This window comes from Pinus tabuliformis, chromosome 3_1, assembly GCF_031772625.1.
Source record: "Pinus tabuliformis cultivar Carrire ecotype Pingquan chromosome 3_1, CPIR1, whole genome shotgun sequence".
In the NCBI taxonomy this organism is placed as follows: Eukaryota; Viridiplantae; Streptophyta; class Pinopsida; order Pinales; family Pinaceae; genus Pinus; species Pinus tabuliformis.
Genome location: NC_142301.1, coordinates 155,301,739 through 155,312,424, shown reverse-complemented (window position 1 = coordinate 155,312,424; position 10,686 = coordinate 155,301,739). Strand labels below are relative to the sequence as shown.

At 37.9% G+C, this 10,686-nt stretch overlaps 1 protein-coding gene and 2 pseudogenes across 2 annotated transcripts; all 3 read right to left on the bottom strand.

The window, feature by feature from the left end:
* Nucleotides 1-487: 487 nt before the first annotated feature.
* Nucleotides 488-964, bottom strand: LOC149186260 (U4/U6 small nuclear ribonucleoprotein Prp31 homolog pseudogene; annotated as a pseudogene).
* Nucleotides 965-4,429: 3,465 nt separating this feature from the next.
* Nucleotides 4,430-6,362, bottom strand: LOC149186259 (S-adenosylmethionine decarboxylase proenzyme 3-like; annotated as a pseudogene). The gene is made up of 2 exons (XR_016255686.1): nt 6,225-6,362; nt 4,430-5,723 (listed from the first exon to the last, which is right to left on the bottom strand). The product of XR_016255686.1 is annotated as an S-adenosylmethionine decarboxylase proenzyme 3-like (transcript).
* A 1,391-nt stretch (nt 6,363-7,753) lies between these two features.
* LOC149186258 (cyclin-dependent kinase F-1-like) lies at nt 7,754-10,303 on the bottom strand. The gene is made up of 2 exons (XM_089410944.1): nt 9,250-10,303; nt 7,754-8,766 (listed from the first exon to the last, which is right to left on the bottom strand). The coding sequence occupies exons 1-2, from the start codon at nt 9,745-9,747 to the stop codon at nt 7,954-7,956; spliced, it is 1,311 nt and encodes a 436-aa protein (XP_089267070.1). The 5' UTR covers nt 9,748-10,303; the 3' UTR covers nt 7,754-7,953.
* Nucleotides 10,304-10,686: the final 383 nt, after the last annotated feature.

Below are 10,686 nucleotides of genomic sequence, written 5' to 3'. Positions count from 1 at the left end.
TTGAGTGTGTTGTCGAATCAGGGGAGGCTAACTGTGATGCCATTCTTCCCATGTCCTTCTTTGTTGAACAACCCAGCAAACCCAATGTTTGTGCCTTGATTCTAAGCACTGCGATTGCCTAGAATAAGCTAAGGGGAAAACAGAGTGATTAGGGGGCTCCTTGTTGCACAAGTCTGCCACTTTCATTTCAACCTTTTGGACTTGGACAGTGTTCTGCAAGTGAATATTTACACAGATCAGGGTACAGACATACCAATAAAAAAAATGTTCAGTTTGTGCCTTGCTACGAAGTGCTTCATTTCTTTTGTTCCAAATCAAGTAGAGGAGTTTGATCCTAAGAAGCTGCCACTTTGCTTTAAATTCAACTAACAAAAGGAGTTTGTCACTTGTTAAGGTGATTTTCTAGGAGATGCCTATTGGGAGTATCTGGCTACAAAGTTTAGATCCAATTTCGGGTGTCATATATCTTCTCATTGCAGCCCACAAGTTATATACCTGAACTGTTAAGTTTAAAGAAACTGGAAATGCAAAGTCTCTGGTTCAACTGTTTCATGGAAAAAAAATTAGCAACTAACAATTGACATGCACGCATTCTCAAAGCAGGTGGCGTGCTCTGGAAAATCTCTGTTTGTTCAAGGTATCCAACACGAAACTGTGAAGTCGCTGTTGAAAATCCTGCCAAATTATTTTTCTTTGCACCTAGAAGCTGCACATTACAAGTTGGCATTTTAGCCAGTGAAGAGAGACCCCCTGCAGTACCCATCAATTTTGCTGCAACCGCACTCCCTGCAATAGCAGACAAATTGGGGGAAATGTATCCCATCCTACTCTCAACAAAATCCAAAACCTTCTTTTTTGCTGCATCAAGTGAAAGCGCTCTATCACAGGCATCTAAAGTCTTTTGCAAGTTTTCTTCTGATAGAGGCTTACCACTAGTGGTAGATGCAGTGACAGAAACAACCATAATGGTTGCCGAAGGTAAAAGACCCTCAAGATCAACCAAAGTTAAATCGATCTCATTTCCAATTTTCTTTACAATTGGGGCATAATCAATTTGATGGTGTACAAGAGATTCTAACTCAAGAAACTTCAACCATGAGTAAAGGGATAACCATGAGTGTAGCGACTTATGATGGTTCTGCTTATCTTGCCATGAATTAATTGCTTAACTAGGTGAGATACATTGGATTAGGTGTTGCATTTGGGTTATTGGTGTGACAAGGGGTTTGGGGGGCATTATGGTTGGAATTTATTGGCACAGGACTCATATAAGTTAGTTGAGTATGAAATTATTTGGTGTGGTAGTGACTGCATGCCCATAATGCATGAGACAACCTTAGATTGGCATGTGACAGTGATACATGTGAGATAATTGCATTAATGGAAAATGTAGAAATTGAGGTGAAGTTGGAGTTGGTGGTTTAATGAAGGCAAGAAGTGCATAGACATAACTAGATGTGTGGTGACCAAGGTGAGACCATTTTATAAGAAAAACCTTGGTCACATTTGTTTGGGTTAGACAAGCCCACTGGTAGACCATTGTGACTTAGATGAAATTTTGTCAATCAGCAAGTTCAATTTTTCATATTACCCTTCATTAAATTTTATAAATCTTCTATTGTTGATCACACTGGAATGTCATAGTTGCCAACCAATCTCTTTCTGTTTTCAAGCTTCAAGGCTTCTCTGTCATTGGTGGTTTCTTTGTGAGTTCTTTTAGGTAACCATCTAATCAATGGTGATTGGTTGAAAAAGAGAATCCCTTTTGATATCCTCTCCCTGGAAATGCAGGCAGAGGTAAGTAGAAGAGAAGGGAAGGTCCTAAACATTCACATGTTTTGTTCCAATAAGTCAGGATTGCTTCTATCCACAATCAAGGCTCTGGATGGACTTGGTCTTGATGTTAAGCAAGCAATCTTAAGTCGCCTCAATGGATTTTCACTAGATGTATTTCGAGCAGAGGTAATGTAATGTTTCAATTGATTACCCATTAAACTGCAATAGCTCCTAGTCTAACTCTATTATTTTGCACATTGTGATCAACAATCCACTGGGGAAGATGTTACAACAGAGGAGATCAAAGCATTGCTGCTGCAGACTGCAGACAATTAAGATGGACTGTAGTAAACATAACTTACTACACATCTTCAAATGCCCCTTCTACTAAAATCCATAATATCATTTCAGTCAGAATTCAGAACACAACACATTGAATTCCCATGGTGGAAGCCCTCTCTCCACAGTTATTCTGATATAGAAGATGAAGCAGAGTTACATTACATATTAGGCTGACAATACTCTGAGAGCTTGTGCCAGGGGTTGGTTGAGACAGCCTTGAAGCTATCCACATATCAAATTGTTTAAAGTATGTTAGTATAGTCATGTCATTGCAATCTGAATTGATAACCTTCTGTGTACTCATGTGAAGGCTGGCATTTTGGCAGTTTGTTTCCATGTTACACATCACAATGAACATTTACTCACAGAAGTCTAGTTGTAGGATTAATACCTGTGATCCTTATTCCAGCAGAAATTATGTAGCAGCGATCATGGCAGAAACAAATATTCTGTTGTAGCCCTTTAAATTTCCAGATTTAATTTATTGATCTCAATCTACTGTAACAAACAGTTTTAACAGACCTGTTGGGTTTGGCCTGGTGTTGCGGGTCAAACCTGGCGTGCTGTTTGAAGGCCTTGGTGATTCAAAGCAATTTTGACTTTGCAAGAACTGTTTGAACAGTATGTGCTGGTGTCTGATGGGTTGTTAATGAGTTTGACTCATTGCCCAGTCAGGAAAACCTGCTTGCCTCTCTGTAAAGCCCCAAAAGTTATTTTTTAAACACAAAGTGTGAATTTTTTTTAATATTTTTGTGCTTTCCAATATTCAGTAGCGAAGTCAAACTTGACAACTTTGCCTCGCAAAATTTGTTGGGTTTTTTTCAATGACCCAGTCAACTGCTTTGTTTTATGCTCTCATGCATTAACAGGACTGTTTTAAATATTTTAACTTCTTTTGAATGACCTCTCATTGCTTAATAAATAAATCATAAATCATATTAATGGTTTCCATGCACTAATAGTTGGTTCTAGTTCATCTCACACATGGTAAATACTTGTGACGGGATTCCTTAGCATGTTCTGGGTTAGAAAATTCAATATTAGCAAACTAGAGCTTTCAGTGATTGACCTCCTTAGTCAAAAGAAAGGAACGTCAGAGGGCACAGTATCTGATAAAGGGTTTAAAATAATCAGACTGGTAGGTCTTTACCAAAGCATGAATACCATAACTTGATCTTATTTTGAACTTTCATTATAGCTGTCATGGGTTATAGTGTATTTGAATTGCAGTCTTAAAAAACCCTATTATGCAGATGTTGAATATTTGATCAAACTATATACAATTTTTATTTGGAAGAGTGTATTACTGCATTTTTGTTTCGCTGCACTTTATTATGGGTTCAGAATACAAGTTTTATCTTGTTTAGATTGGCCCGTTGGTTCCAGATAGCAATTTCTGTGCTGGATGGTGGTACTTACAGTGTCTAATAGATAATTTCTTGACTAATGGTTTTCTGATTATGTGCTCCTTAGTTTCAAGACACAGTTATGGTTTTTCCACTTCTATTATGGTTCCAAGAAGTTTGCTTAGCATTATGAATTGTGATATTCTAAGAGGTTTGCCTGGTCATTTTAGAAGTAGTTAGTTTCTTTCTTTTCATAGTCTCCCTGATCCTCTATTCACTGCATATTCCTTAAAATTCAATCACTCCTGCAAGAATCTCGCTGTGTGTGTATATATATATATGGTCTTCTATTGACATAGACTTTATATTGGCCACTTGATGAGTTAGTTTATGAGTGACTGGGCTGCAGGGCCTAAAGAAAATAATAACATGAATGAGTTAATGGATTCCATGGTTAAAGATATGGAGGAGGACACATTGAATTCAGTCTCTGCTATTAAATTACAACCCCCTTCCTGTTGGGTAAGTTTTTAGCATTTCTCGCTGATTGTTGATATCATCAGTTTGTTTCAGAGTTTCATGGTGAGAATCATTTGGATTTGAGTTGGACTTGGATGAGGAAGCTATTGGATCCTTAAATTTATTTGTATGGCTTATCTTAAAATCTCAACACAATTAAAGGTTATGGTTTTCGAATTTAATGATTTGCCCAAATATGGTAGATACTGTACCAAGAATATAACCACCTCTAGTTTTTCAGAAATTAAAACAGGGATTATATTTAATAATAAGCGAGAACCTGCAATTCACAAGAGGCTTTTGTGTTTCAAACTTATAAAACTTGGCAAATGAACCACATAGAAAAAAGTATCTTGTATCTAGTACACCATTTTCTGGTTGTTAGGACTTTTGGGAAATAAAATGATATTTTCAATGTATTTTCAATTTATTGTATAATCTCTGGATTGATAAAATTCCTTGTGTGGTGGATTTCATTAGTTATCACTGAGGAATTACATCCAAGAAATCAGAGGCTGTATTCTGTAATCATCACACTCAAGTCTTCTTCCATGGGAGTAGCCAAAAATTGATATAGGATGATACCTGTCACATAATGTCTTTCATGTCACTGCGTCTGCTAAAAGAAAAGAAGTTCAGAACGCCTCCCCCGCGCAGTTCTTTTCGAATCGATTTTCTACAATCGTAGCCCAGGAGATCATATTTCTTCGGTAATGGCGACAAAAATCCTAATTTCTCTTCTTGGTCTTTAGATGTCCAAGAATATAAAGAGAATAACAGTACCGAGGGCTTGAAAACAGAGGCAATTCTGTAAATCAAGTCATGTAAATCTCAAGCTCTGTAATCCATGATTTCAAAGCTTGCATAGCTACAGTTCTCCTCTGGAGTCACGTGTATTGTAGAATAAGCTTGGTCTTCAATGGCATTCATGGAGTAGCCACATGGATCGAATGCAGAGTCACAGACCTGGAAATCTGGAAGTATGTTTGCTATGCCAGAAGAGAATGTCATGTCTCCTGCACTTAATTCCAGGAGCCCAGATTTCTTGAAGAATTTAGAGGCAGAGTCTCTGTCCAGCTTTGTCATACAAAGCTCAACAGTATACGATGGATTGATAATACTACAATCTGGTTTTTCAGCTTCTGCAGAGTATACATGCCACTCTCCATCTATGACACAGGCCTTGGATCCCAAATTGCCAAAATAGCTGTCCAGGAACTTTACTTCCTCGCTGAAATCAGTATGGGGAAATGGCTGAGCCTCAGGGAAAAGGAAAACTCCCCTGCTGTATCTGCAACGATGGGCTGTTAAGGACAGTGAAGCTGCATGCTTCAACAGGGGAGGGATTGAATGCAGAAGCTGAGTAGTACCACATGTTTTGATGATGATTTTTAATGGATAGATAAAGAGACTATAGTACACATGGCCTTGTTGCTCATTGCTGAGACTATAGTACACACTTTGCAGCTGAAAGAATTTCGTCCAAGGCCGTTCTGGAAAGGGATCTTAAGAAGTAAATGTTCTCTAATGATATTGGTTCTGTTGAACCATGGCAAAATTCTATTTCCAGCCTCTTTTCAAACCCTTCAAAACCTGGAGAGGCTGCAGCTACTGGTTCGGTGTGATCAATAGCCATGATATACAAATTTGACTTGTGATGATCCTCTGGGCTTAACCGACCTTAGAAATTCTCTATTTGAGCTACAATATCACCAGAATCCTCAGTAAGATCATCCAGATCTGCAGAACCATCAAATTGAATATCTTAGCAATGGTTACAAAAAATAATTCCATAATACAAACATGTAAAAACTAAAAATTTAATCTTGAAATGGTATTAAAATTTGCAAGAAAGAAAATCTTTAACAGTAAAATTCTATTATAAATATACAAAACAATATTAATATTCTATATTTTTTAAAGGTTTATAGGAATTATTCATAATAATTTAACAACCCAAGTTAACATGTTTCCTAAGAATAGAACCAGGACGGAGGGAAATTTAACCCTGTATCTGAAAAATAAAACCCTGATAAAGGGAATTAAACCCTACCACTAGAGCCACCAGAGCCATTCTCCAACATTTTTTAAACAATATTGAGAGTCTAAACTATAACATTATTATTTTTCCAAACAAATCCTGGATACTGTGAAACATATCTATCCAGATTCCAAAGAATTTGAACTACTTCAGCTATAACATAACTGTGAGCTGGGAAAACTGTGATTAAGAAGGCTTACCAGAACTGCTGAATTTTTTAAGACACAGGCTGCCTGTACTGTTCATTAGATTTGATGCAGCAGTAGGATTTATAGGATGAGAAACATGAAATTATGGCTCAGTTGGAGGCACGTTAGTGGCAGCAGAAGTGGGATGGCATGGCCTTAGCACGCTTCTCTGATTAATATCCCCCACACAGACCTACACAATTACGCCCCATGATCCCAATATTGCAGTCCACGGATCAATTCCAGCATGCTTCCCACAATTGTCGGAAGGCGTTACAGAGCAACCTGAACATCAAAGTCTGCATTAATTCAATAACAGTTAGTATCACGTTTTTGAAGATTTTTCAGCCAGAAAAACAATGGTTTTCAATTGTTTTTGAGTACATGACTGGAGGAGGATCATATAAAAGGAGGGCAGGCTAGAGTAACAAACGTACAAGCTCACCAAGTTATAATTTGGTATTCCCCCCACTGTGCAGAAACTGGATTGTAATTCTATGAACCCAGCTGCAATTGAAGGCACTTAACTATGGAGTAGTCTATAATGCTCCGGTTCACATGAATTTTTCAAATCGAGTTGGCGCGATTGCCATACGCTCGTTAAGGCATTGGCAGAGTTGGTGAAGTTGAAACAGGCAGTCGGCGTGCAAGGTGATGGTGACAGAGGTAACAGAGTTCACATTCCGGCGAGGTGACGGAGACGGAGGTGAGGGAATGCTTTTCGGATGATCAGAATCTCCGAAAAGTCATAGACTACTCCATATGATAACTGGTTTTTATGATATCTTTTATAACAGCTGCGGTTTTCTTAAATTTTTGCATCTCCATATGCCAGGTCCCAGGTCATACAACAAAACGCATTTCTTCATAACTATAATTCAAGCATCAGAATAGAAAGTCATCTCTAAATTTGCATTTTCTGTATAGTGTATATGAAGATTTTGCCCTGGAGCCTGGCACATCATGCATTTTGGGACCAATTAGAGGATGCAACATGTTCAAGGCAAACAGAGGAGGATTCCCACTGATCCTAAATTTAGGAGCACCTTATCACCCTTAAATCACCTAAATGACAAGCTGTTATTTACAATAGTCCTGCTGTTATAATGATCAGTCATAGGTCTAAATGTTATTTCATTGAGATGAAAGGCACAACAATAATATAATTTATTAATTCTCAGCCAACATTTTAGTGTTATTCAACAGTCTTAAAGTCATTTATTTATTTTGAATTCGTACACCATTCAGGGCATATGATAACCGTTTTTTATGATATCTTTTATAAAAGCTGCAGTTTTCTTATAGATCAATTGCATCTCCACATGCCAGGTCCCAGGTCACACAACAAAACGCATTTCTTCATAACTATAATTCAAGCATCAGAATAGAAATTCATCTCTAAATTTGCATTTTCTGTATTGTGTATATGAATATTTTGCGGTCACAACAATCATTAGTACAAAGTGAAAAGAAAGAATTTGGAGTTGGTCTTTGCAGAGAAATTTTGTTATCAAACATGCAGTCACTATTTTGAGCAAGTATAAGACAATTCTACAAATTTAACAGTAGGTTTATGGCTATAATGTTTCTCACCCAGTGACAGCAATACATCAGTAATCATAATGATTACTTTACTATCGTGGTGAATGCTTGAAGACATGCAGCCCCCAAAGCTAATTTAGAATACTAATCCATATAAAAGTCAGTTTGAGAAGATGAAACATGATCAGCCAATTAGAGTTTAGGAAAATTTAATGCAGAAACCATCACTTGAGTGAACAACATTGACCTCATCAATGTTTTCCAAGTCAGAATCTGCTTCCATATCCTTCCATTTCGCCCAATCCTCTGAAAAATTGTTTTCTTCCCTCAGAGGTGAGGGAACTCTCAATTCATGGGGAAGGACAGGATAAGGATCCTCAACAAAATACTTATTCTCAAGTACCTCTTTAGCATTTAGCCTAGCTGCAGGGTCATAGCAAACAAGTCTTTCCAAAATAGAAAACACGCTGTCTGAGCAATTGGGGACATGGTTCTTCAGACCAACGGGGCTTCCATCACCAGGAAAACAAAGTTTCCTATAATCAGGAAGATTGGAGCATCCAGGCCAATTTTCTTCTGTTGGACTCCCAAGAACTTTAACCAGCCTGCTAAGTTGATCAATGTCTGAAGTCCCAGAAAAGAGAGGTTCTAAAATCAAGAGCTCCCCCAGAATGCAACCTAACGACCACAAATCAATTTCTTTTCCATAGACCGTTGCTCCATAGAGCAACTCCGGAGCTCTGTACCATCGAGTTCCAACACCAGATGTGAATCCCTGCATCATCATATCACCTTCATTTTTCCAGCTCAAATCCAAATTCGCAGTTTCTGCCATATCATCAAAATTTGTTTCAACTGCAGTGGATGAATACTCCTCCCCTTCATTCCGCACTCCCTTAACACTATCATCTTCCTCCATCAACCTTTCTCCTGGGGCATCAGCAACGATATCCTCTTGAGGAATCTCATACTCTACTTCATAGATCGCTTCAGTATCTTCAAGTATCCTTGCCTGCAAGTATTGATTTTCGATTTCAGAGATCACAAAGTTATTGAATGTTCAGGCATCCTACTGACGAAGAATCACTAAACCTTAAGCACTATTCAGTTTCAATTTGGACAACTATTAACCTTGCGCTTCTATGCAACATTTGCTCGAATATATAGTTATAATAAAAGGCATAATCAATTCATTTATCTAGTTTCCAAAGCGCTTTAAATCAGTCACAATTTTCAAGATTTTAGATTGAACTTTTCACATTTTGAACTACTACGAAGATGCAGTTAATCATAAACAGTCTTTCAGCGTATTTTAAAATATTAAAACTTGGAAGCATTTATGTTATGTTATCAGAAACATGAAATGGGAAACAGAACAGAATGTACGAACACTTCAAGAAATAGGGACAAACAGAGCTGGAGGATTTAAGGCGATAAGAAAAAAAAACACAGAAGAGGCAGCAGATGGCAAGCCACTAAATCATCTAATACTTACCTGTCCAAAATCAGCGAGCTTGAGAATTCCATCAGCCGAAATCAGCAGATTAGAGGGCTTTAGGTCACGATGGATAACCCAATTGGAGTGGCAGTCAGCCAGCCCTTGCAATATCTGAATCATCCAGGCCTTAACTTCGGCCTCGGGAATACCATTTTCTCCCTTATTCTTAGCAGACTTAATGACAGAATAGAGATCGGAAGGCAGAAACTCCAAAACCAGAACTGCGTCTTCATTTTCTCTCCAAAACCACTCATAGAGCCTCACAACATTGGGGCACCCACAGAGCCTCTGCAGCGCCTCAATCTCTCTCCAAGAGCTTTGATAGTCATGCACCTCCTTAAGGGCTACTATTAGACCGTCCTCCTTTCTCCGCCCTCTGTACACATCCGAATAAGTTCCGCTGCCGACCCTCTCTAGAATCTCGTAACGGGCACATATTTCTTTGTTGCCGTGGAGACTCCAGCTGCTCTGCACATTGTCCTCCATGTTTTGCATTCCTCAAATCTCCGGAAGGCCTGTTCCCATCAAATCTTTTCGAGATTTTAACTCTCAAAACCCGCCCATCAAATCTTTTCGAGGTATTCAAGTCTCAAAACCCTGAAACACTAAAACCCTAAGGAGAAACCCCGAATTCCATGGTACGGAGAACATGGCCAGTGTTTATATATCCCAAATTCCTCAATTCAAACCCACCTTCATAAGCCCGGAGAGTTTCATTTGCCCTCAGAACAGAGTAGACCGAATCAAATATATTTAACATCGTAGACCGAATCAAATATATTTAACATCTGAGCAGCCTTATACATCAAACACGAACAAGAAATGCAGGAGTTATGACCGAACCGACCCAATTCTGATAAACAAATTGAGAAATCTTTGCTGACTGAATTGGCGTTAAAGTCATTCGCTGTTTAAATGGCATTAACAGTTCGAACATTCCCGTTATGAGAATCTCAAAACTGTAAGCCTCGCTCGCCTATTCGATTCAGGAAGATAATGATACTACTACTATATATATTAATTGTTGAAATGGCGTTACCTGTTCGAACAGTCCCGTTATATAAACTAATAACGATAACCGTCATTCACGTATTCCATTTATAAAAATTATAATAATATTATCTATTTATTTATTCTATTTATAAAGATTATCATAATATTATTTATATTATTTATTTTCTTTAGGTTAGGGTGTTTAGATTGTTACATGATTAGTAGGTTTAATCCAGGTTATGTGAGATAATTAGCATGTTTAATTTATGGTTTGAGTAGGTGTGATTAAAGGTATCTAACTTATCAAAATCACATGATTGCACTCATTCTAGACCACACAAACTCTTAGGATGGCTAGATATTTTCTCATCAAGTTTTGAATTAACAACCTTCACACCACTGAGTGCCTTGACAATACACGAATGCTATGATTGCGGGGAT